Source organism: Melanerpes formicivorus, unplaced genomic scaffold (assembly GCF_026170545.1).
Source record: "Melanerpes formicivorus ecotype bairdi unplaced genomic scaffold, bMelFor1.0.p_v2 SCAF_6, whole genome shotgun sequence".
In the NCBI taxonomy this organism is placed as follows: domain Eukaryota; kingdom Metazoa; phylum Chordata; class Aves; order Piciformes; family Picidae; genus Melanerpes; species Melanerpes formicivorus.
Genome location: NW_027142358.1, coordinates 31,684,028 through 31,710,701, shown reverse-complemented (window position 1 = coordinate 31,710,701; position 26,674 = coordinate 31,684,028). Strand labels below are relative to the sequence as shown.

Below are 26,674 nucleotides of genomic sequence, written 5' to 3'. Positions count from 1 at the left end.
TGTGCACACACTTAACAGGCTGCAGCTGTAGCAGGGGAAAGAAATGTGATTGCTGGAATATGTGGTGACCTGTAAATATCAGACATTGCTAATGAGATATTCTGTCTCAGAGTGGAAGGGACAGAAAGTGGGAGGGGTTCTTTCAGCCTGCAGCTCTTCAGTCGCTTCTGAGGAGCTGCTGCTTTTCTGCCTTGCTCCTTTGTCTGTGGATCAGGGTGGGAGAGGGCATATTGCTGGCACACAGTATCCTGTTAAGTAAGGGAAAAAAAAAGCCCAAACCATAGAGCTATCTGCAAACAGCAGGCACCTCTGCTATCAGGACAGGCTGAGGGAGCTGGGGTTGTTCAGCCTGGAGAAGGCTCCAGGGAGACCTAATAGCAACCTGCCAGTACCTGAAAGGGAGCTACAAGAAGGCTGCAGAGGGACTGTTTACAAAGGCCTGCAGTGATAGGATGAATGGTTGGAAATGAGAGAAGAGCAGATTTAGATTGGATGTTAGGAACAAGTTCTGCACCATGAGGATGGTGGAGCACTGCAACAAGTTGCCCAGGGAGGTGCTTGAGGCCTCATCCCTGGAGAAATTCAAGGTCAGGCTCAACAAGACTCTGAGCAACCTGATCTAGTGGAGGATGTCCCTGCTGACTGCAGGGGGATTTTGGACTAAATAACCTTTGGAGGTCCCTTCCAACCCAAACCACTCTATGAAGCTCTTAAGACAATAGAGAAGATGCAGGCAGCAAGGAAGAGCTGAGGAGCTTGATGATGTAGAAGGCCTGAAGTATTTTATGGTCTCTGGTTGCCCTACTGCTCTGGCCAGGCTGATCTAGTGTGGGGTGTCCCTGCCCATGGCAGGGGGGTTGGAACTAGCTGATCCTTGTGGTCCCTTCCAACCCTGACTGATACTATGATACTGCAGGGCCTTAGATTTGAAGGAACAATGTGCTTGGGCTCTGCAGAGAGAGGTGAAGACACCAGATAAACCCTTTTCTGTGCTCCTTCTAAAGGAGGAGAGCAAGTGTAGAAGCTGAAGTACCAGGAGGGAGGGGAAAAAAGGATTTTTTAAGGCTGAGTGGAAATGAGTTGGAGTTTTTTGGACCATGTCAGGGAGAGACACAAACTGAGATGGGCAGTCATCACCTATGGAGGGTGTGTAAAGGGGATCTTCTTCCTGCCTCTCAGTACAGCCTTAAGCAGCCAGGGTTGAATCTTCAGAGAGATGAGAGAGTGTGGTTTATGTGTTTGTATCTCCTGGTGTGTGCCTGCAAATGAACTGCTCTCAGATTCCCCTGTGGAATCTTAGGATTCCCTCCTGTCACACCTCACCTGTCCCCTCATCTGGTGCTCTGCTTTCCTCAGGGCTGGGAGCTCCTGCTTGCCACAAACCCCTGTGATTTGTGCTGCTGTGAGGAGTGCCCATTTCCCACTCCATGAGGGAGAAAACCAGGGGAAAAGAAGCTTGTTGCTGAGGAACACTTGAAGACCATCTCTGCCCATCTCTGATGGTGAATCTCACTCTTCACTCCTGCTTTTATGGTTGTAGCTTACCTTGAAAGGATACCTTAGGTATTTGGAAGGTGTTCATAAAGCCCCAGAATCACAATATTGGCAGGGCACTGGCACAGGTTGCCCAGGGAGGCTGTGGCTGCCCCCTTCCTGGAGGTGTTTCAGGCCAGGTTGGATGAGGCCTCAAGCAGCCTGGGCTAGTGGGAGGTGAGCATGCCCACAGCAAGGGAGTTAGAACAAGATAATCTTTTTAAGGTGATGACCTCTGGGTCAGAAGATCTGAACCAAACCATTCTATGATCATGTCTCTTGGGCTCTTTCTCCCTGGAGGAGGATGTGATTTTCCCTTGTGAACATATTCCGTGGCTCTCTGTTGCTGTTGTGTGGCCCTGCTTGCTGGTCAGGTGGCAGAGGACTGATAGCATTGGACAGGGTGACTGCTCATGAGGTGACTCAGGGGTGACTGATCTCATATCATAATCTGGGATTAGAACAAGTGGGCTCAACATCTCAACAGGCAGCATCCAGCCACGATGGGCTGCTAAGAGGCCCATTGAAACACTGCCTTACCTCTGATACAGTATCTGCTTTATGCCTGGGAGAAGTGGGCTCTGCTGGCCTGACAAAGAGTAGAGGTGTAAGCAGGGCTTTTTAGGAGCTGCCTGAATTACTAGGGACCAAACTAGGAAGATTATCTGGGTCTTGGCCTGCTCACTGTGTGCTGCTCTTCCCTGCTAATCTCCTCAGCAGCGGCAGTGTGGCTTGCGGAGGGGATGTGCCATCGCTTTGTCATCTGTCAGCACACACTCAGGTGCTGGAAAGCCCAGGGGGAAAGGCTGTTTTTGGGGCAGGTTGCACAGGTTGTACAGTACTAGTTGTACTGAGGCAGAAAACAAGGGGAGGGTTTTGCTTTCTGTGAACTACTTTCTCCTCACTGCACATCATCTGTGGGAGTGACATCAGCTGCCTGTCCGCCGCGAGGACAAGTCGAACTTTCTCCCAGTTCCTGTTACCCAAGCTGCTGTTTTGTGATGGGCCAAATATTCTCTGGCTGCAGATAGTGTTGGGAGGGAAAAAGGCTGACAGAGAGAAGGCATGTCTTGTCATGCAAGCTACCAGCAGGGTGAATGAAAAGAAGCCACAAGATTATCACCACAGCGAGGGGAAGGTGGGGAGAGGCGAGCCGGAGCCATCCCTCTTTGCTCTGCTCCTGCTTGATGTGCCTGGTGCGCTTAGTCTCTGCTTGTTGCAGGCTGCTGCATGCTGCTGAGGTTTGCAGCCTGCTTTGCCACTAACAGCATGGTACCACTTGGGGACCTGATGGATCAGATCCAGCAAAGGGCCATGAAAATGATCAGGGGAGTGGAGCATCTCTCCTGCGAGGACAGGCTGAGGGAGCTGGGGGTGTTCAGCCCACAGAAGAGAAGGATCCAGGGACACCTAATAGCAGCCTGCCAGTACCTGAAGGGGGCTGCAAGAAGGCTGCAGAGGGACTGTTTACAAAGGCCTGCAGTGACAGGACAAGGAGCAGTGGTTTGAAATGGGAGAAGAGGAGGTTTAGATTGGGTGTTAGGAACATGTTCTGCACCATGAGGATGGTGGAGCACTGCAACAGGTTGCCCAGGGAGGTGGTTGAGGCCCCATCCCTGGAGCTATTGAAGGTCAGGCTCAACAAGGCTGTGAGCATCCTGATCTAGTGGAGGATGTCCCTGCTGACTGCATGGAGGTTGGACTAGATGACCTTTGGGGGTCCCTTCCAATCCAGACCATTATATGATTCAGTCAGCAATAAAGTAGTTAGCAGCAGTGGAAGATAGGTACCTGCTCTCTTTCTTCTGGAGAACACAGTGCTTTGCCAGCCTGAAGCTGCTGGAGGAAACCCTGAACCCTCTGTGTCGCTGACTTGCTCATCTTCAGTCCACAGTCTCACAGTATTGCCAAGGTTGGAAGAGACCTCAAAGATCATTGAGTCCAACCTGTCACCACAGACCTCATGGCTAAACCATGGCATCAAGTACCATATCCAATCCCCTCTTGAACCCCTCCAGGGATGGTGACTCCACCACCTCCCTGGGCAGCACATTCCAATGATGAATGACTCTCGTTGAAGAACTTTCTCCTCACCTCGAGCCTAAACCTCCCCTGGCACAGCTTGAGACTGTGTCCCCTTGTTCTGGTGCTGGTTGCCTGGGAGAAGAGACCAACCCCTTCCTGGCTACAGCCACCTTTCAGGTAGCTGTAGAGGGCAATGAGGTCTCCCCTGAGCCTCCTCTTCTCCAGGCTAATCAATCCCAGCTCCCTCAGCCTCTCCTCATAGGGCTTGTGCTCAAGGCCTCTCCCCAGCCCATAATCACTGCTGTAGAGAAGGGCATGGATTGCAAAATGCTGGGATGTGGGGCACTCAGCTCTGACAGGCTGGGGTACTGCAGCATTTAAACCTCTGCCAGGGCTGGTTTCAAACTCTGAACTTCAAAGCTGTCCTTCAGAGTTTCCAGCCTGAGAAAGGCTTCGGTGGCCTGGCAAGCGGCGCTGGCTTCGGCGGCAGTTAAAAGTGGAGGTTATTTAATGCCCTGATGGGAAATGGCCACTAAATGGAAAGAACTGTTTTATTAGGGGTGTGTTAACCATCCTCAAGGTATTCTTGTAAATATCCTAGAACAAAAGAGCCTTTTTTTTGTGTGTGTGTCTGCCTTTAAAGCTGAATGTAAACCACTGCTCCACCTGGGAACGGTTCTTCCCCCAGCAACAACACGTCGCCCTTCTTAGAGAGGGAATTCAAACTTAATTCATCTTGGCAAACTGTAGGGCACATGGGAAGAAGAGAAATGTAATTATCAGGGCTGGTATTAGCTGTGCTTGTGTTGTGAGGTGCAACCTGTGTTTAGACAGGATTTAGAGACCATTTAGAGCTTGTGGCTGCAGCTGGTTCCAGCTTTATCGAGCAAAAGAGAAATACCACAACATGGACTTAACTCAGGTTTTAAATCTCTGCTGCCTGCTGCTGAGTTCACTGCTGATGGCAGCTGCCACTTGGACAGCTCTGGAAGTCTCCTCTCCAAATCCTGTGCAAGGCAGAGCTGCTGTTCCTGGGTCCTGAGGTAGAGCCTGTCTTTAATGAGCTTCCAGGCTGCTGCTCAGTAGCTTGGATGAAAAGGCAAGTGGGGAGTGTGTGTGTGTGGGGGCTGCACCTTGCCTGCTCACAGAGCCTGGGAAACCTTCTTCCTGCTTTCAACTTTGAGTCACCACCACCCCCACCAGCAATGCAGATCACAGGATGTTAGGGGTTGGAAGGGACCTCTGGAGATCATGGAGTCCAAGCCCCCTGCCAGAGCAGGACCAGAGAATCCAGCACAAGTCACACAGGAACACATCCAGATGGGGCTGGAAAGTGTCCTGAGAAGGAGACTCCACAACCTCCCTGGGCAGCCTGCTCCAGTGTTCTGTCACCCTCACAGTGCAGAAGTTCCTCCTCATGTTTCTATCCCTTGTCCCTTGTCCTATCCCAGGGTGCAGCTGAGCAGAGCCTGTCCCCTCCCTCTTGACCCCCAGCCCTCAGGTATTTGTAAGATATATATTAAATCCCTTCTCAGGCTTCTCCAGACTGACCAGCCCCAGGGCTCTCAGCCTCTCCTCACAGGGCAGTGATCCAGTCCCTTCAGCATCCTTGTAGTCCCCCCCATTGGACTCTCTGCAGCAGATCCTTTTCCCTCCTGAACTGGGGAGCCCAAAATTCGATGCAATATTCCAGGTGAGGTCTCACCAGGGCAGAGTAGAGGGGAAGGAGAACCTCCCTGAATCAGCTGGACACACTCCTCTTAATGCCCCCCAGGATCCCATTGGCCTTCTTGGCCACCAAGGCACATTGCTGTCCCATGGAGAACTTTTAAGTCCTTCTCCACAAGGCTGCTCTCCAGCAGGTCACCTCCCAACCTGTACTGGTGCAGTTTGTCCTTCCTTCCCAGGCACAGGGCTCTGCATCATCCTCCTTGAACCTCATGAGGTTCCTCTCTGCCCAGCCCTCCACTCTAAGTCTCTGAATGGCCTCACAGCCTTCAGGTGTCTCTGCTGAGCCTCCCAGTTTGGTATCATCAGCAAACTTGCTGAGCAGACTCTCTGCCTGTCTGTCTGTCCCCTCACCAATGTCATTGATGCAGATGTTGAACAGGACTGGACCCAGCACTGATCCCTGGGGGGCTCCACTAGTCACAGCTTTCCAGCTGGGCTTGGCACCACTGACCAGCTTTGGTATCAGCGGCTTGGTACCTGTCCTCTGTTGTATTTACCCTCTGATGGAGGGAGGCTTGTGTGTGTTTGTGAGATAAGGCAGCCAGAGGTGACTGAGTGACTCATTTGCAGGATCCTGGGGTCAGCAGCAGCCTGTTCCAGACCCCTGCCAAGCTTCACCTCACCCTGGGGACGCTGGTGCTGCTGAATGAACAAGAGATCCAGAAAGCCTGCCACCTCCTGCAGCGCTGCAAAGAGGACTTTGTGGAGTAAGTGAGGGGAAAAAGGGGATGTCATCACCAAGCACTTGTGTGGAGGGAGAGCAGCAAGCTGTCTTTGAGAAGGGACAGCAGAGAGAACAGCAGCTCAGCAGTCTGTTTCAGGGCTAGAAAAAGGCTGAAACCTTTCAAGTGGGAGCAAGTAGGAATCAGCGAGCGGTCCCCAAGTGCCTAGCAGCATCTTGCAGCTCAGCTCCAGCCCTCAGCTCTCCCTGCAAACCTGCTCTGCTCATTTCTTCTCCTCACCTGCTTCCCTGTTATTTTGGGGTGGGTAGTTTTTGCTGCTGTCCCCTGCCTGCTGCAGAGGGAGGGATGAGCTGCCGTTACCTTCGGGCGTTGCGTTGCCTGCAGCGGGCTCTGGCATGCTGCTTCCCTCCCACCTCACAGCAGATGCTGAGGTGTCCTTGACATGCATTTCTTGACGTGGGGAGCTGTGTGCAGGGAAAGCAGCAGGAGCTGTGCAAGTCATCACTCTGAAACCTTCAGTGCTGCTCCAGGAGCAGGGCTTTCTGGCTGCCTGTTAACACGGAGCTGCAGATGTTAGGGCTTTCACCATCCGTGTGGGTGAATGACATTGTAATTAGCTTATCTCTGCTCAGCTTAGAAATTGGAGATGGCCTGGGGGATTGCTTTCTTTATTTCTGCAAAGCCTTTTGCACAGGGATCCTCCAGCCTTATTTATTTATTTGCTGCCTTGGTGCATGAAGAATTAGCCACGCTGCGCCAGCTGATATCAGTGGGAGTTGATGCACGGCCCAAATTGCCTACCTCTGCCTCTAAAGTAATGGCTCCACTTGTTCAGCTGTTCAGTGCAAGTGTCTTTCCAGGAGAATGCTCTGCCAGCACTGCTTGGAAGGTGCCAGCTGCCTCCCAGGTTTGTTGAACTGAGGTGGAGAAAATCTTTACTCTCCGTTTCCTTTAGTGGAGGGGAAATCAACACCCGGATGTAACCTCTAGGGCTGGAGAGCAGGGCTGGTGAGGAGCGGCTGAGGGACCTGGGGTGGTTCAGCCTGGAGAAAAGGAGGCTGAGGGGAGACCTTCTTCTTCTTTACAACTCCCTGAAAGGAGGTTGGAGTCAGGTGGGGGTCAGTCTGTTCTCCCTAAGAAAGAATAGACTGGACTAGACTAGACCAGACCAGACCAGGTTGGAAGAGACCTTCAAGATCATCGCATCCAACCTATCATCCAACACCACCTAATCAACTAAACCATAGCAGCAAGCACCCTGTCAAGTCTCCTCCTGAACACTTCCAATGATGGTGACTCCACCACCTCCCTGGGCAGCACATTCCAATGAGCAATCACTCTCTCTGTGTAAAACTTCCTCCTGACCTCCAGCCTAAACCTCCCCTGGCGCAGCCTGAGACTGTGTCCTCTTGTTCTGGTGCTGGTTCCCTGGGAGAAGAGACCAACCTCTGCCTGTCTACAACCTCCCTTCAGGGAGTTGTAGAGAGCAAGAAGGTCTCCCCTGAGTCTCCTCTTCTCCAGGCTAAGCAACCCCAGCTCCCTCAGCCTCTCCTCACAGGGCTGTGTTCCAAACCCCTCACCAACTTCATTGCCCTTCTCTGGACTTGTTCCAGCAAGTCAACCTCCTTCCTAAACTGAGGGGCCCAGAACTGGACACAGGACTCAAGGTGTGGCCTAACCAGTGCAGTGTACAGGGGCAGAATGACCTCCCTGCTCCTGCTGGCCACACTCTTCCTGATGCAGGCCAGGATGCCATTGGCCTTCTTGGCCACCTGGGCACACTGCAGGCTCATGTTCAGCCTACCATCGACCAGTACCCCCAGGTCCCTCTCTGCCTGGCTGCTCTCAGCCACTCTGCCCCCAGCCTGTAGCACTGCCTGGGGTTGTTGTGGCCAATGTGCAGAACCTGGCACTTGGATGTGAAGCAATAGGGCAAGAGGAAATGGCCTCAAGTTGCAGCAGGGGAGGTTTAGATTGGATTCTAGAAGAACCCTCTTCACTGAAAGGGTTCTCAAGCACTGGAATAATGAGAGAGTGGGCAAGAGAATATGGCCTCAAGTTGCTCCAGGGGAAGTTTAGGCTGGACATTAGAAGAAACTTCTTCCCTGAAAGAATTCTCAAACACTGGAACAAGCTGCCCAGGGAGGTAGTTGAATCCCCATCCCTGAAGGTGTTTAAAAGCCACAGAGATGTGGTGCAGAGGGAAATGGTTTAGCACCAGACTTGGTAGAGTTAGAGAATGGTTGGACTGAATGATCACAGAATCACAGAACTGTCAGGGTTGGAAGGGACCCCAAGGCTCAGCCACTTCCAACCCCCCTGCCATGGCCAGGGACACCTCACACTGCAGCAGGTTGCTCACAGCCATGTCCAGCCTGGCTGAAAACACCTCCAGGCAGGAGGCTTCCACCACCTCCCTGGGCAACCTGTGCCAATCTCTCACCACCCTCATGGGGAACAACTTCTTCCTAACATCCAATCTCATTCTCTCCTCCTCTAGCTTGGATCCATTCCCCCTAGTCCTGACATCCTAAAAAGTCCCTCCCCAGCTTTCTTGTAGCCCCCTTCAGATCCTGGAAGGCCACAAGAAGGTCTCCTTGGAGCCTTCTCTCCTCCAGACTGAACAGCCCCAACTCCCTCAGTCTGTCTCCATAGGAAAGGAGTTCCAGCCCTCTGCTCATCCTCATGGTCCTTCTCTGGACACCTTCCAGCACCTCCAGATCTTTCTTGTACTAGGGGCTCCAGAACTGGACACAGTACTCCAGGTGTGGTCTCACCAGAGGAGAGCAGAGGGGCAGAATCCCCTCCCTCACCCTGCTGGCTGTGCTTCTCTTGAAGCTTCGCTTGATCTCAAAGGTCTTTTCCAGCTGAAATGGTTTTATGATTTCCCTTGCCACAGCCAAATAAATGTACTTTGGAAAGGAATTTAGGCTCACTAACCTTAGTTGGTTTTCACTGAATTTGCCAAGCAGAGGCAGTGCCACTTGAGGGAAGATGTGCCCTCATAGCCCGGGTTTAGAAATCACACCCTCCTGGGGTGCTTGGCTGAGAATCTCAAAGGCAAGCTGAGGAGAAGTGAGCAAGGTCAGAGCCAAGTCAGGCTCCCGTTGTTAGCTGGTGTTTCTGCCTTGGGCCTGCCCAGACACCCTCTGTGTCAGCAGCACTTGGGAGCTCTGGCTGCGGCGCTCTGCCTCCCTGCGATGCTCTGCCGGGAGAGGCAAAGGAGGGCGGCCTGTTTGGAAGCAGAAACACTTCACAGTGTGTCTGCAGGTGTGGGAGGGCATCTTCTCTCCAGCAGGCATTTTGGGTTTCACCTTCCTGCAAGAGAAGTTGGGGCTGGTATTCGAGAGCAGCTCTGTTTACTTCCAGCCTTGCTGAGTGGAGGTCGAATGCACTTAAGAGCTGCCTCCAGTGTCGAGCGCTTTTCACAGCGAAAAGCAACGAGCTGGAGACTTTGTGTCGTGACCACAAGAGAGGCCTGGAGCACAACCTCTCTGGGCAGCCTCTTCCAGGGCTCCTGCACCCTCACAGCAAAGAAATTCTCCCTCATAGAATGATAGAGTGGTCCAGGCCACAAGGGACCTCCAAAGGTCATCCAGTTCGACCTCCCGCACTCAGCAGGGACATCACCAGCTAGATCAGGTTGCCCAGGGGCTTGTTGAGCCTCACCTGGAATATCTCCAGGGAAGGGGCCTCAACCACCTCTCTGGGCAACCTGTTCCAGTGTTCCAGCACCCTCATAGTGAAGAACTTCATGTTCAGATGGAACTTCCTGGGTTCCAGTTTTTACCTGTTGCCTCTTGTCTTGTTGCTGGGCACCACTGAAAAGAGGCTGGCCCCATCTTTATTGTCTGCCCTTGAGCTCTTGATCAGCATTGATAGATCCCTCCTCAGGCTGCTCTTCTCCAGGCTAAACAGCCCCAGGTCTCTCAGCCTTTCTTCCTCACAGAGCTGCTCTTGTCCCCCCTTCTTGAACTGGAGTGCCCAGAACCAGACCCCAGTACTCCAGATGTGGCCTCCCTAGAGCAGAGCAGAAGGGGAGAAAAACCCCTCACAGCCTGCTGGCCACACTCTTCTTGATGCACCCCAGTGGCCTTCTAGGCCACAAGAACACATTGCTGGTTCATGATGAACTTCTTGTCCACCAGCACTCCCAGATCCTTCTCCATAGAGCTGCCTTCCAGCAGGTCACCCCTCACCTGTACTGGTGCAGGAGATTATTCCTCCCAAGTGCAGGACCCTACACTTGCCCATGTTGGACTTCATGAGGTTCCCCTCTGTCCAGCCATCCTTCATGCTCCTCCTGAGGCATTTCCATGAGGAGTGAGAGGGAGCACTGCTGATGTAACACACAGAACAGTCTGTGTTCTGCATGTGCACAATGCTATTGATGTGTCTTCTACTGAAGCTCTGTGTTTGCTTTAGCTCTCTTTGGGAAGTGCAGCACCTCAGTGCCAGTGCTATCTGTGGAGACACTGGCAGCTGCTTCTAACTTTCCAACTATCCATGAAGGTGATCAGAGGGCTGGAGCACAAGGACAGGCTGAGAGAGTTGGGGTTGTTCAGCCTGGGGAAGAGAAAGTTCCAGGGAGACCTTACTGGGATCTTGGGCACTTAAAAGGATCTAAAGGAGTGCAGGGGTCAGACAGGTCCTGTTGAGACAGGACAAGGGGCAATGGTTTTAAACCAAAAGAGATTTCAACTAGATAGAAGATGACATGTTTTACACTGACAGTGGTGAGACACTGGCTCAGGTTGCCCAGAGAGGTTGTAGAAGCTCCATCCCTGGAATCATTGCAGGTCAGCTTGTTTGAGGCTGTGTAGAAGCTCCATCCCTGGAATCATTGCAGGTCAGCTTGTTTGAGGCTGTGAACAACCTGCTGTAGTTGCAGGAGTCCCTTCTGAGTGCAGGGTTGTTGGACTAGATGGCCTTTAAATGTCCCTTCCCACCCAAACCATTCCATCCAAAAGCAGCTGGATGTGTAGAGCTGGTGGAGCTGTGGATCTCTAGAATGCTTTAAAAGTCCCTTCCCACCCCAACCCACTCTGTGGTTGCTGTGCTCACAGGGAAGGCAGGAGCTTTCCTGGAATGAGAACTGGAACCAGAAGAGTCTGCCAATGAGTCTTCTGGACCATAATGGAGATCTCTGCATTGACACATCCTGTGAACAGTGGCAAGCTGACTTCAGTGTTTGTCTAAACCTCTGAATGTAGGAATGTAATTGGTTTTGCAGCTTTTTCTTGGGGGTGATGAGACAACAGCTGCTGGAGCCTTTGTAGAGAACAGGGAGGGTTTCTGTGTTGGTTTTTTTTCCCCCAGTGCAGAATCACAGAGTCATTCAGGTTGGAGCAGACCCTGGAGATCACCAAGTCCAACCCAGAACCCTGCTCTGCAAGGTTCACCCCTAAACCATAGCCCCAAGCACCACATCCAAACCACCTCCAAACACATCCAGGGTTGGGGACAGCACATTCCAGTGCCTGAGCACTCTTGCTGTGGAAAAATTCCTCCTAGTGTCCAGTCTGAACCTACCCAGCTTCAGCTTGAGGCCATTGCCTCTTGTCACTAATTACCTGTGAGAAGAGACCAGCAGCAGCCTCTCCACAACCTCCTTTCAGGTAGCTGTAGAGAGTCAGGAGGTGTCCCCTCAGCCTCCTCTTTTTCACACTAACCATCCCCAGCTCCTTCAGTTGCTCCTCATCAGATTTATTCTCCAGGCCCACCACAGCATCCTTGCCCTCCTCTGCCCTGGCTCCAGCACCTCCACATCTTTCTTGTACTGAGGTGCCCAACACTGAACACAGCACTCAAGGTGTGGCCTCCCCAGAGCTGAGCACAAGGGGACAATCCCCTCCCTGCTCCTGCTGGCCACAGCATTGCTGATCCAAGCCAGGATGCCATTGGCTTTCTTGGCCACCTGGGCACACTGCTGGCTCCTGTTCAGCTGCTTGTGCAACCAACCTGCAAGACACAGGAAAGAGAAGAAGCCCTCAGTGGAGTTCACCACCCCATTTCAGTCTCACTTAGGATCAAATGTAGCTGATTTCATTCCTTTAGTCAAACCCAGTACTGTGGTGCACAAGGACTGCCATGCTTATCTACAGCAGGTGTGATGTTGTGTGGCACTGCTCAGCTTGTCTGGGGCTCTCAGCAACCTGCTCTGGTTGCAGAAGTCCCTGCTGACTGCAGGGGGGTTGGACCCACAGTGTTCTGTGCTTCCCTGTTTTGCATTGTAGCCAGATTGCTGGAGGCAAGCCCCTGACCGTGGAGGTAGCCGGAGTGGAGTACATGAACGATGACCCTGCCATGATTGACGTCCTGTATGCCAAAGTCCACATGAAGGATGGCTCAGACAGGTGAGTTCCCATATCACAGATTGATAGAATCAACCAGGCTGGGAGACCTCCAAGATCATCAAGTCCAACCCATCACCCAACCCTAACTAATCAACCAGATCATGGCACTAAGTGCCTCATCCAGGCTGGACTTAAACACCTCCAGGGACACTGACCCAACCTCTTCCCTGGGCAGCCCATTCCAATGGGCAATCTCTCTTTCTGGGAAGAACTTCTTTCTAAGGTCAAGCCTAAGCAACAACCCCAGGCAGTGCTACAGGCTGGGGTCTGAGTGGCTGGAGAGCAGCCAGGCAAAAAGGGACCTGGGGGTCCTGGTTGATGGTAGGCTGAACATGAGCCTGCAGTGTGCCCAGGTGGCCAAGAAGGCCAATGGCATCCTGGCCTGCATCAGGAACAGTGTGGCCAGCAGGAGCAGGGAGGTCATTGTGCCCCTGGACTCAGCACTGGTTAGGCCACACCTTGAGTCCTGTGTCCAGTTCTGGGCCCCTCAGTTTAGGAAAGATGTTGAGCTGCTGGAAGGTGTCCAGAGAAGGGCAAGAAAGCTGGGGAGGGGTCTGGAGCACAGCCCTGTGAGGAGAGGCTGAGGGAGCTGGAGTTGCTTAGCCTGGAGAAGAGGAGGCTCAGGGGAGACCTTCTTGCTGTCTCCAGCTCCCTGAAGGGAGGTTGTAGCCAGGTGGGGGTTGGTCTCTTCTCCCAGGCAAGCAGCACCAGAACAAGAGGACACAGTCTCAAGCTGCGCCAGGGGAGGTTTAGGCTGGAGGTGAGGAAGAAGTTCTTCACAGAAGGAGATATTGGCCATTGGAATGTGCTGCCCAGGGAGGTGGTGGAGTCCCCATCCCTGGAGGTGTTCAGGAGGAGCCTGGATGGGGTGCTTGGTGCCATGGTTTAGTTGATTAGATGGTGTTGGGTGATAGGTTGGACTCAATGATCTCAAAGGTCTTTTCCAACCTGGTTTATTCTCTTCTATTCTATTTTAAACCTCTCCTGGCACAGCTTGAGACTGTGTCCTCTTGTTCTGGTGCTGCTTGCCTGGGAGAAGAGACCAACCTCTGCCTGGCTACAACCTCCCTTCAGGGAGTTGTAGAGAGCAAGAAGGTCTCCCCTGAGCCTCCTCTTCTCCAGGCTAAGCAGCCCCAGCTCCCTCAGCCTCTCCTCCTGGGGCTGTGCTCCAGACCCCTCCCCAGCTGTGCTGCTCATCCTCCTTTCCTTCCTTCCTCCTCGACATGCCATGCCAGTGTGCCCAAGGAGCCCTCTGAAGCTGGTGGGTACTGCTTAGCAGTCCTTGGGCCAACAGTCAGTGGAAGATGAAGTCATTCTTGCTTCCTAAACCAGTTAAGGCAGTGATGTGTTTGCTCTTTCAATCAGTCACTGGGGGTGCAGCTGAAAGATGCCATTTGTCTCTGTAGCAGTTTGTCAGCTTGAATAATGGTGTCGTGGCTGACGAGGTGATAAGATGGCCAAGGAGATGCTCCTGAGATGACTGAGAAGGCAGAACAGCTTGGCCTCTGCTGTCTACTTCCCAACCTGCAGCCCAGATTAATCTGGACAGCCTGGCATATTCTGCAGCACTTAATTATTCTTAAACCCCAGCTAAGAGCAGAAGGTCCTCACAAAAGCATGCCTTGGTTACAGAGTTGGGGTTTGTGTCTGTCAGCAGCCTGGAGCAGGCTGGGTGTGAAAGAGATGTCTGCCTTCTGAGCTGCTGGTGTGAGCTCTCCAAGCCTGGCTGGTGTCAGTGCCTGTGTTGGTGCTGTTCTGCACTCTGGCTGGTGGCTTGGGCTCTACAGCCTCTGGACAATCTCCCTCCATCCTGCTTTTGACAAGTCACCAGTAAGCACCGTCTTTTCTCACAGTGCTTTACTGGGAAGACTGGGGAAGCATGAGAGGTGTTGTACTCTGTGCTGCTGGTTGTGAGATGGGTGCAGAAGTGGTAGGGGAGCAGCCACAAGGAGCTTGAGCCTTCCCTCCCTGAGCCTTAGTCTTGTCTTTTCCTGGCAGGGCTGCCCTTTGGTGTCTGTTCCTGTGGCTAGAGGACAGCAGGAGCTGGCAGGGGAGAACAGAGCTGTGCAGCTGGAGGAGGGAGGCTGCAAGCAGGGACTGGCTCAGGAAGAGAGCTCCCCAGGGGCTGGGGAGCCAAGGGGGCAGCTCCTGCTTAAAAGCACACTTTGGAGGCTGTGCTGAAGCGAGAGATCGGATGTGGGATAAGGAAATGGGTGGGAAAATGCAAATGCAAGAGGTGCTGGCAGGCAGAAGGAATGGAAATCTTTTCCTCTTCATGGCTCTTCCACTTTGGAGTCTGAAAGAAGAAAGACAGAACAAACAGGGTGGGTGGAGAACCAGGCCAAGCCAGAGATCAGCCAGGAGACAGCAGTGCAGGGAGGAGTGCTCAGGAAGGTGAGACAGAGGCAGGCACTGGGTGACCCACACGTACTGAACTGGATTTGTTCTTTAAAGCACCCAAAGTATCACCTCTGAGAGCTGTGGTATGGACCTCTCTTCTCCTGAGTGACCAAGCTCTGACCATCTCTGAGGTGCAGTCCTTGAGAGTCTGCTGGCACCTGCAAATAAATCTGAGACCTGAGGAGCTGGGGGAGGGATTCTGCAAAGCAGGGCCTAAAGCAAGCCAGGGATGGCTGCCTGTGCCTGGAGACAGCTTGAATTGTTGGTGCTAGCACTGCAAGCTGCTTCAGATGCCAGCACTAACCCTTCTGCTGAGAGCCTGCTTGGCCATAGTGCTGATGTGCATTAGGTGGGCAGGGGAGAACTTGAAAAAACAGCTCTCACCCTCCTGAGAGAGGGCTGATGTCTCCTCTGTTAGTTGGGGTTGTGACCAAACCCAGATCTGGTGCTGTCTGTGGCACCTGGAGGCTGCCCAACTGCTCTTTCTCAACACCTTTTTTGCTTAGTGTTGTGCTCAGAGAGGGCCAAATGATTGCAAGCTTTTATTCTTGGCTGAGGCTAGTCCTGCCCTCCCCTGCAAATTAATTCATCTGGCACTTCAGAGAATTGTCAGGGTTGGAAGGGACCTCAAGGACCAGCTAATTCCAACCCCCCTGCCATGGGCAGGGACACCTCACACTCCAGCAGGTTGCTCACAGCCACATCCAGCCTGGCTGCAAACACCTCCAGGCAGGAGGCTTCCACCACCTCCCTGGGCAGCCTGTTGCAGTGTCTCACCACCCTCATGGGGAACAACTTCTTCCTAGCATCTATTTTAAATCTCTTCTCCTGTAGCTTGGATCCATCCCCTCCCAGTCCTATCACTACCCAAACCCCTAAAAAGTCCCTCCCCAGCTCTCTTGAAGCCTTCTTCAGATACTGGAAGGCCACAATTAGGTCTCCTGGGAGCCTTCTCTTCTCCAGACTGAACAGCCCCAACTCTCTCAGTCTGTCTCCATAGCAGAGCAGCTCCAGCCCTCTGCTCATCCTCATGGCCCTTCTCTGGACGTGCTCCAGCACCTCCAGATCCTTCCTGTACTAAGGGCTCCAGAACTGGACACAGTACTCCAGGTGGGGTCTCACCAGAGCAGAGCAGAGGGGCAGAATCCCCTCCCTGCCCTGCTGGCCACACTTCTCTTGCTGCAGCCCAGGCTCTGCTTGGCTCTCTGGGCTGCAAGTGCTCACTGCTGGCTCCTGTTGAGCTTCTCATCCCCTAGCACCCCCAAGGCCTTTTCTTCAGGGCTGCTCTCCAGCCAGTCCCTGTCCAGCCTGTATCAGTGCCTGGGGTTGCCTCAACCCAGATCCAGGACCTTGCACTTGGTCTTGTTGAACCTTAGGTTGGCATGGACGCACCTCTCGCTTCTCCTCTAATACAGTTCCTTAACTGTAGGCAAGCAGCCAGAAACCATTTAGCTTTGGAGTGGGGAAAGAAGGTGGTTTTGTGTTGCTGGAGAGCAGTGAAAGCTGCTTTTGCTTCCTTGGAGATTCCAGGTGATTATGAAGAGGGGACAAATGGTGATCCCTCCAGAAAGCTGTACTCTGTTTTATGATCTGCTGAATGGGTCATGGCTGAGCAGCTCCCTGCACCTCTTTGCCTTCTAAAACCTGCTGTGCTTTGCTTGGGGGAGGTGGGTGGCAGGTAATGATAGGACTAGGGGTAATGGAAAGAAACAGAAAGGGGCAGATTGAGATTGGATGTGAGGAAGAAGTTGTTCCTCAGGAGGGTGGTGAGAGCCTGGCACAGGTTGCCCAGGGAGGTGGTGGCAGCCTCATCCCTGGAGGTGTTTGCAGCCAGGCTGGATGTGGCTGTGAGCAACCTGCTGGAGTGTGAGGTGTCCCTGGGCATGGCAGGGGGGTTGGAACTGGCTGAGCCTTGAGGCCCCTTCCAGCCCTGACAATTCCATGATTCCATGGTTCTGAGGGGAATGCAGGCAGGGAGCAGAGTTTCCCGGCTGCAAGGCTGAGAGCAGCAGCCACGTGGTTTGCTGTGCCGGATCAGACTGCTGCAGCTGCTGGTGGAGAGAGGTGTGTGCCTTCCTGTCTCATGCAAGACCTCTTGCTAGCTCCTCCTGGCGTGGCTGAGGGGTGGAGTTCCTTCCTGATCTTTGGCTGATCTTGATCAGCTTAGAGCTGCAAAGCAGGAGATTTGGTTTACCCTGACCTCGCTTGCGTAACTGCAGACGGAGCTGGGGGCTGGCAAGCCCTGCTGCACACAGAATGGCTCAGCCTGAGAGAGGGATCATGCTCTGATGCCTCCCACGTGGCAGCTCATTTCCATTGTAATTCCTTCTAATTTGTTTTATTTCCTTGATTACCTTGATAAGGCCACAAAGCCCCATTTGCACTTCAGCTCTTCTCTCTTCATTTGTTTGAGCCTCGTCCTTAATGGTCGGCGTTTCATCTTTGTCATTGCTAACGTTAGCAGTTGCTGAGGTGTGGCCAGAAAGGGGTAGAGATCTGTGAGGATTGGTGCTTTGAGAGGCCTGAAATCCTCACAGCAGGGCCAGCAGCCCTTGAAGGGCAGCACACAAAAGTGGCAGCGGGGCAGGAGCTGGCATCTGGAGCGTGGCTGGCCTCAGAGGGGCCATGCACGCTCTGCCTCTCCAGCTGCAGCTGAGAAGACACAGAGGTGGGACCTGGTGGAGCAGAAAGCTGGCTGATCCCTTGGATGCAGTGAGAGGAGCCTCAAAATTCTTCTGTGTACTCTCTTGCCATGTGTTTGGGGATGGTAAGCTCTCATTCTAGCACAGCCTTGCTAAGGCTGGGGCTCTGCGGATAATTTGTAGAGGAGAGCAGCAGCCTGGAAGTTCAGCTCTTTAGACATAAGGGGTGTCAGTGCACTGTTCTGATCACCTGCCTCCTTCTCCTGCTGCTTATCCTAGGACAGGTCTGCCCACAGATCCTGGCAGCCATGGTCTGGTGGGTTGAAATGTTGGCTCTCCCTGCCCTCCTCTTCTCCAGGCTAAGCAACCCCAGCTCCCTCAGCCTCTCCTCACAGGGCTGTGCTCCAGACCCCTCCCCAGCTTTGTTGCCCTTCTCTGGACACCTTCCAGCATCTCAACATCTTTCCTAAACTGAGGGGCCCAGAACTGGACACAGGACTCAAGGTGTGGGGCACAATGACCTCCCTGCTCCTGCTGGCCACACTGTTCCTGATGCAGGCCAGGATGCCCTTGGCCTTCTTGGCCACCTGGGCACACTGCAGCTCATATTCAACCTACTATCAACCAGCACCCCCAGGTCCCTTTTTGCCTGGCTGCTCTCCAGCCACTCAGACCCCAGCCTGTAGCACTGCCTGGGGTTGTTGCTTAGGCTTGACCTTAGAAAGAAGTTCTTCCCAGAAGGAGAGATTGCCCATTGGAATGGGCTGCCCAGGGAAGAGGTTGGGTCAGTGTCCCTGGAGGTGTTTAAGTCCAGCCTGGATGAGGCACTTAGTGCCATGGTCTGGTTGATTAGTTAGGGTTGGGTGATGGGTTGGACTTGATGATCCCTGGCCACACTGTTCCTGATGCAGACCAGTCTGCTTATGAGGAGCTCCAGAGCTGGAGCACTCCCCAGGATGTGCTGTCTGGGTTTCTGTCCCCTAACACCACATTCTGGGCTCTCCCAGTAGCTAAGCCCAGCCCCTGGGCTGGCTGTTTGGGACAGAGAGGGTCTGAGCTCCAGCCCAGCGCAGTCCCTGAGCAGAGCAGGTTTCAGCATTTGTAAGAAGAGTCACATTGTGCTTGCTGGCAGGGGAAAGATGAATCCTGTGAGCCTCAATAACATCTGTCAGCGTGAACAAGCTCTGTGCAGAGCTATATTTGCCCCTCTCCTTGGAACATTTGCAGCAGGAAGCTTTGCAAAGCAGACAGAACTTCTCGCCTTAGAGGCGAATCCTGATGGCTCTGTTTGCTTTCCATCACAAGCTCCCTTTCCCTGTGTGTGTGTGTGCAGGGACTTCATTTCACACATGCTGCCCTCCCTGGCTGAAAAAGCTGACGCTGCAGAGGTTTCTCCTTGGTTTGCACTGCTCTGTTCTTACCTCTCTTTTGCCTTCCCAGGTTGCAGGTGATCGCTGACCAGCTGGTGGAGAGGTTCGTAGCCTCAGGCCTGATGCTGAAAGAGTGGGACAGGGTGAAACTGCATGCTACAGTCATGAACACTCTCTTCAGGAAAGATCCAAGTGGTATGTATCCCTCACCCTTACTGATGAATGCATTTCAAGTCGTCCTGCTGAGCAGGAAATGCTTTTGTGGCTTTTACATTGGCCCTGCAAGGCTGGGGGGAGGGGGTGGGGTGGGGAGGTGCCACTAAATAAAGCCCAGAAGAAAATGACCAAGCAGTCAGCAGAGCTGGAGGTGGCAGATGTGCTTGGAGCACTCTTTGGAGCTTTTCTAAGGTTCTTTTTCAGAGCTTAAGAAACATTAGAAACAGGGTGCTTGGTTGCATGGGTTAGGTGATTGGGTGGTGTTGGATGATGGGTTGGACACAATGATCTTGAAGGTCTCTTCCAACCTGGTTTGGTCTGGTCTGGTCTGGCTATGCTATTCTATTCTATTCTATTCTATTCTATTCTATTCTATTCTATTCTATTCTATTCTATTCTATTCTATTCTATTCTATTCTATTCTATTCTATTCTATTCTATTCTATTCTATTCTATTCTATTCTATTCTATTCTATTCTATTCTATTCTTGCCCAGTAGTGATCTGGGCCAGAGAGGAATGTGTTCAGATGCCATGGGGCATCCAACATGAAACCCAATCATAGAATGGTTTGGGGTGGAAAGGACCTTGGAGATGTCAGGAAGAAGTTGTTCCCCAGGAGGGTGGTGAGAGCCTGGCACAGGTTGCCCAGGGAGGTGGTGGAAGCCTCCTGCCTGGAGGTGTTTGCAGCCAGGCTGGATGTGGCTGTGAGCAACCTGCTGTAGTGTGAGGTGTCCCTGCCCATGGCAGGGGGATTGGAACTGGCTGATGTTTAAGGTCCCTTCCAACCCTAACAAGTCTGTGGCTCTAGCATTCAAAGCACATTTGCAGGCACATAAAGCCCTGCAAGCCAGCATCAAGTGGGCCAGCATCATCTGTACCTTGGAGGCAATTGCATGCCTGAAATCACAGTTGAATTGTGACCTCTGAGATCATCAAGTCAATGAACCTGCTCTTTGTTTCCACTTATAGAATCACAGTATCAGTCAGGCTTGGAAGGGACCACAAGGATCCTCCAGTTCCAACCCCCCTGCCATGGGCAGGGTACACATTCCGCTGGACCAGGTTGCTTAAGGCCTCATCCAACCTGGTCTTGAAACACCTCCAGGAAGGGAGAGTCCACAACTTGCCTGGGCAACCTGTTCCTGTGTTTCACCACCCTCACTGTGAAGATTTTATTCCCTCATATCCAGTCTGAATTTGCCCTCTTTCAGCTCAAAATCATTCCCCCTCATCCCATCACTACGAGCTGTTGTAAAAAGTCCCTCCCCAGCTTTCTTGCAGCCCCCCTTCAGGTACTGAAAGGCTGCTCTAAGGTCTCCCTGGAGCCTTCCTTTCTCCATGCTGAATAACCCTCAGAAGAGAAAGCTCCAGGGAGTACCTGATGAGAGCCTACAGTGTTGAACTGAAACTCAGTCACAGCTCTATGTGCTGCTGTGCTGCCCTTGAAAGAAGATGAAAACTTGGTCCTCTTCGGTCAAGTTAAAGATTGCCCCTTGGTTCAGGAACAGGATTCCAGCCCCTTCCTTGCTGAATTAGTTTACAAGGGCATGTAGCAAGTGGACAAGGGGCAGTGGTTTTAAACTAGAGAAGGACAGATTTAGACTGGACATTAGGAAGGAGTCCTTTGCTGTGAGGGTGGTGAAGCACTGGAACAGGTTGCCCAGGGAGGTGATGAAAGCCCTTGAGAGGCTGAAGGTTATACTTGATGGGGCTCTGAGCAGCCTGATCTATTTGGGGATGTCCCTGCTTACTGCAGGGGGGGGGTGGGGGGGGTGGGTAACCTTTAGAGGTTCCTTCCAAGCCAGTGCATTCTGGAGTTCTGTGAGATCAGATTCAGACAGTCATGAGGCCAAATCTGAGCTCTTCCTGAGCCACACAGTGCCTGCTGTCTGTGCCAGAAGATGGCCGCGTGGGTCCAGCCTGGGTGAGGCACTTAGTGCCAGGGTCTGGTTGATTAGTTAGGGTTGGGTGATGGGTTGGACTTGGTGATCCTGGAGGTCTCTTCCAACCTGGTTGATGATTCTGTGACTCTGTGTGGCTCTCCTTATGCACCCACACAAGTACTCTGGCATGTTGTAGTTTGCAAGCCTGAACAGCAGTGCACTGAAGCTTCTCACAGCTCATTCTGGCCTGGTGACCTCTGCTCAGGGCTGATAGGTTGTGTGGAATGTTCCTCAGGGCTCAGTGTTGGGAGCATTTCTGTTTCACCTCTTTATTGATGGCCTCGATGAAGACACAGAGTGTGTCAGCAGTAAGTTTGCAGATGACACCAAGTTAGGTGGGAGTGTTGCTCTGCACCAGGGTAGGGAGGCTCTACAGAGGAGCTTGGATGGATTGGATCCATGGCCAGTGTTAATGGTCTGAGCTTCAAGAAGGCCAAGTGCCAGGTCCTGCACTTGGGTCACAGCAACCCCAAACAACGCTCCAGGCTTGGGGCAGTGTGGCTGGAGAGCCGCTGGCAGAAAGGGACCTGGGGGCTCTAATGGACAAGCAGCTGAACAGGAGCCAGCAGTGTGCCCAGGTGGCCAAGAAAGCCAATAGCATAGAACAGAATAGAATAGAATAGACCAGGTTGGAAGAGACCTTCGAGATCATCATGTCCAGCTTGTCATCCAACACCATCTAATCAACTGAACCACAGCACCAAGTCTCCTCCTAAACACCTCCAGTGATGGTGACTCCACCACCTCCCTGGGCAGCACATTCCAATGGCCAATCTCTCTTTCTATGAAGAACTTCTTCCTCACATCCAGTCTGAATCTCCCCTGGCACAGCTTGAGACTGTGTCCTCTTGTTCTGGTGCTGCTTGCCTGGGAGAAGAGACCAACCCCCACCTTGCTACAACCTCCCTTCAGGGATCACCTGCAACTCTTCAGGCTTGGGGGAAAAGTGGCTGGAAAGCTGCCTGGTGGAAAGGGGCATGGGGGTGTTGGTCAGCAGCTGGCTGAACATGAGCCAGCAGTGTGCCCAGGTAGCCAAGAAGGCCAACATCATCCTGGCCTGGATCAGCAATAGAGTGGCCAGCAGGAGCAGGGCAGTCATTGTTGCCCTGTACTTAGCACTGCTGAGGCCACACCTCGAGTACTGGGTTTAGTTTTGGGCTCCTCACTCCAGGAAGGGCATTGAGGTGCTGGAGCATGTCCAGAGAAGGGCAATGAAGCTGGTGAAGTGCCTAGAGCACAGATCTTGTGAGGAGTGGATGAGGGACCTGGGATTGTTTTGTCTGGACAAAGTGAGGCTGAGTGGAGACCTTTTGGCTCTCTACAACTCCCCGAAAGGAGTTTGGAGTGAGGTGGGGATCAGTCTCTTCTCCTTAGTATCAAGTGACAGGACAAGGGCAAGGGGCCTCTAGTTGCACCATGGGAGGTTTAGGTTGGACATGAGGAACAGTTTCTTCCCCAGCAGAGTTGCCAAGCCCTGGATCAGGCTGCCCAGGGCACTGGTGGAGTCCCCATCACTGGAGAGATTTCAGAGCCTTGTAGATGTTGGTGCTGAGGGACATGGTTTGGTGGAGGACCTGGCAGTGCTGGGTTCATGGTTGGGCTTGATGATCTTAAAGGCCTCTTCCAACCAAAACAATTCTATGAGAAAAATGAGGCCAAAGTGCTGCTGTGTCTCTCTGTTTGGGGGAGGCACAGAGACAGCTGCCCCTGGCACCACGAGTCTCTGTTCCGACCAGCCCCATGAGGCGTGTGAGCCAGGCAGCCACAGTGCTGAGAGCATTACCCAGGCAGCCACAGAAATCACTTGGTATTCAGGACAGGATTTGAATAGCTTGCTAGGTGTGAGTGAGACTTCATAGTCCATGCTGGGGATGAAAAAAGGAATATTGACTGTGTTCAGTGAGGGAGGCAGAGGTCCTGTGGAAAGAACAGGATTATGTAAAAATCCAGGCATGCTCCAGGGAAACGGATCTGAGACGTAGGCATTTGGCTGCAGGCCTGGGCTGCTATTCTTAATGTCTGTGTGTGGCTGCCTGCCCACCCTGCAGAAGCAGACACCCCACATGCCTGTGCTTCCCTGAGCAGGCAGCAGAGGTTGGGATATGGGATAGGTGCTGTCTGGATCGCTCCTGGCACCGTGCTCCTCTGCTCCGGCTGCTATTTGGTGCTCCTCCTGGCCAGCCAGTGCTCACACTGCTGACTCCAACCATTCAAACCAGTCAAGCAGAAACAGATCACAGAATCATTAAGGCTGGAAAAGACCTCTACAATCATCAAATCCAACACCACCATGGCCACTAAACCATGTCCTAAAGTGCCATTTCACATGTTTGTTGAACACCTCCGGGAGGGTGACTCCACCACCTCCCTGGGCAGCCTGTTCCCATCCCTGATCACTCTTGCAGGAAAGAAATTGTTCCTAATGCCCAACCTAAACCTCCCCTGGCACAACTTGAGGCCATTTCCACTTGTCCCATCACTTGCTACTGAGGGGAAGTGACTGTCCCCCACCTGGCTCCAACCTACGTTTAGGTAGTTGCGATGAGGTCTCCCTTCAGCCTCCTATTCTCCAGGCTAAACAACCCCAGTTCCCTCAGCTGCTTCTCACCAGATCTGTTCTCCAGACCCTTCACCAGCTTTGTTGCCCTTCTTTGAACACATTCCAACAGCTAAATACCATAGAATCACAGAATCCTAGAAAGGTTTGGGTTGCAAGGGACCTCCAAAGATCATCTAGTCCAACCCCCCCTGCAGTCAGCAGGGACATCCTCCACTAGATCAGGTTGCTCACAGCCTTGTCAAGCCTCACCTTGAATATCTCCAGGGATGGGGCCCCAACCACCTCCTTGGGCAACCTGTTCCACTGTTCCACCACCCTCATGATAAAGAATTTGTTCCTAATATCTAATCTAAATCTGCTCTTCCCTGGTCTGAAGCCATTGCCCTTCGTCCTACAGCTGCAGGCCTTTGCAAACAGTCTCTCTTCATCCTTCTTGTAGCCCCCTTCAGGTACTGGCAGGCTGCTATTAGGTCTCCCTGGAGCCTCCTCTTCTCCAGGCTGAGCACCCCCAGCTCCCTCACTCTGTCTTTGTAGCAGAGGTGCTCTAACCCCTTGATCATCCTCGTGGCCCTCCTCTGGACCTTCTCCATCAGGTCCATGTCCTTTCTGGGTTGAGTGCCTCCAGACCTTGTTGTAGTGAGTGGCCCAAAAGTGACCCAGGGATTTGATGATTCAAGCTGCGGTGGCAGTGAGCCATCAGCTGTACAGAATGTCCCTAGCAGTAGCTATGGGGTAGGTCTTTCCTCCAGGTGATGCAGGTGGTCCCATCAGAGGCACCAAGTCACAGTCTCACAGTGTCACAGTATCATAGTGTCACAGTATCACTGAGGTTGGAAGAGACCTCAAAGATCATCAAGTCCAAGCTGTCACCACAGACCTCATGACTAGACCATGGCACCAAGTGCCACATCCAATCCCCTCTTGAACACCTCCAGGGATGGGGACTCCACCACCTCCCTGGGTAGCACATTCCAATGGCTAACAACTCTCTCGGGGAAGAACTTTCTCCTCACCTCCAGCCTAAACTTCGCCTGGTGCAGCTTGCCTGGGAGAAGAGACCAACCTCTGCCTGGCTACAACCACCTTTGAGGTAGTTGTAGAGGGCAATGAGGTCACTCCTGAGCCTCCTCTTCTCCAGGCTAAACAATCCCAGCTCCCTCAGCCTCTCCTCACAGGGCTGTGCTCAAGGCCTCTCCCCAGCCTTGTTGCCCTTCTCTGGACACGTTCAAGCGTCTCAATGTCCTTCTTAAACTGAGGAGCCCAGAACTGGACACAGGACTCAAGGTGTGGCCTAAGCAGTGCTGAGTCCAGGGGCACAATGACCTCCCTGCTCCTGCTGGCCACACTGTTCCTAATGCAGGCCAGAAAGTCCTGCATGTTCAGCACCATTCTCTCTGAAATCCAAGTTGGAAGTGATTTTTCTTGCACCAAGAGCTGGGCAAAGATGGTTTATTAGCTGGCAGCTGACTTTGGGGAGGGAGAGAGAGTGTGTGGGGAGGCTGAAGTACAGCACACACAGTTCTCCCATCTGAAGCTCATTCTGGTGGTGGCTTTTGTCTTGACAGCTGAGGAACGAAACAATCCCATGCCTGGGAAATCATCTTGCAGGGAACGGGAGTCGTTCAGTGGCCGAAATATCCTCAAGGTCAGTGTGGCACAGCTGGGGCAGAGCCCAGGCCAGCTCTGCGTGCTGGGGGGCCCGGAGCGCTCGCAGCACCTCCTCAAGCCCGCTTTTCGCTTAGGCTTCTGAGATCTCCTGCGGCAGGGGGGGTGGGGGTGGGGGGGGGAGGAAATCTGTTTAGGAGATAAACAATGCAGATCTCTCCTAACTGGGAGCATGACAGCATGGAACAGGAGCGTTCCTAAAGCTGCTGAGGCTGGGAGCAGGAACATGTAGCACGAATGCTAAGTGGGTGTCGGTGTTGTCGTTTACTTCGCTCCTGTTTTTACCCTGGAGACTCAGGCTCGTGTGGATTCTCAGCCCACCAGAAAGCAGCACTTTGTTGCTCTTGTTCTACTCACTCAACTTGTATTTGTGAAACTCCAACCACCAGCCTTTTCATTTAACTTTTTCAGTCTTTTGGGATATATATATATATGTATATATTATTTTAACCTCTGTTCCCAATTTGTGTCGTTTTGCTCCATTAAAAAACGAGCAGCCAGCCATAGGGAGTCCCACCAGCCAGGCTCTGAGGGGCTTTGGCAGGGATCAAAAGGTAGAGGACAGACTGAAGGAGTTGGGGCTGTTCAGTCTGGAGAAGAGAAGGCTCCGAGGTGACCTCATTGTGGCCTTCCAGTATCTGAAGGGGGCTACAAGAAGGCTGGGGAGGGACTGCTCAGGATCTCAGGTAGTGATAGGACTAGGGGGAATGGAATGAAGCTGGAGGTGGGGAGATTGAGGCTGGAGGTGAGGAGGAAGTTCTTCCCCATGAGAGTGGTGAAGCCCTGGAATGGGTTGTCCAGGGAGGTGGTCGAGGCCCCGTCCCTGGAGGTGTTTAAGCCCAGGCTGGCTGAGGCTCTGGCCAGGCTGATGTAGTGTGGGGTGTCCCTGCCCATGGCAGGGGGGATGGAACTAGACGATCCTTGTGGTCCCTTCCAGCCGTGAATGATACTATGATACTATGAAAGAAGGATTCCCAGGGCTGTGGAGGGTGGGTAAGGCTCAAAGGGAAGCATCCTGCAGCCTCCCAGGGTTGAGACTTGCAGGCAGCCTCTGCTGCTCATCCAGATGGCAGTGTCAGACCGATGCTGTGGCACTTGGCCCCTGCAAGTATCCGGGGAGAAAAGACAAGCACAGAGAAGCAAAAATGGAAAGCAGCTCTGCCTTGTAAGCAAATCTGCAGTCCTCATTGTGTGAGGGGATTTGTTGCAGGCAGCTCTCTGATAAGAGGGAGATGGGACATTGTCTGAACACGTTTGGGAACGGCCAGAAGATATTGAATAGAATAGAATTAACCAGGTTGGAGGGATGCGAGGGGAGGATGCAGGCTGGGTGGGAGCTGGGGCAGCCCAGTAGGACTTTAGGGCAGCAGAGGAGGGGAAGGATTGAGCTCTGTTTGTGTTTGCAGTTTCGCCGTGCGCTGGGTGAGGCGCTGGATGCAGGGGGATGTGAAGGCAGGGAGTGGAACTGATTGATCTCCTCTCTGCGCAGAGGACAAACAAAGGGACAAAATTAGGTTAAGCTCTCATTGTCCTCAAACGGTCTGTGCA

At 52.8% G+C, this 26,674-nt stretch overlaps 1 protein-coding gene across 9 annotated transcripts in view; it reads left to right on the top strand.

Annotated features, from left to right (window-relative positions):
* Nucleotides 1–26,674, top strand: part of ASCC1 (activating signal cointegrator 1 complex subunit 1) — an 86,713-nt gene that overhangs the window by 27,043 nt on the left and 32,996 nt on the right. For 7 of the 9 annotated variants that reach the window (XM_068140341.1, XM_068140342.1, XM_068140350.1 and 4 more), the window contains 4 exons: nt 5,860–5,996; nt 12,209–12,328; nt 18,811–18,935; nt 25,027–25,106. In XM_068140341.1, the coding sequence (XP_067996442.1) occupies nt 5,860–5,996; nt 12,209–12,328; nt 18,811–18,935; nt 25,027–25,106 (462 nt within the window). The remainder of the gene's footprint in view (nt 1–5,859; nt 5,997–12,208; nt 12,329–18,810; nt 18,936–25,026; nt 25,107–26,674) is intronic. The other 2 variants (XM_068140347.1, XM_068140348.1) reach the window with 1 other exon arrangement.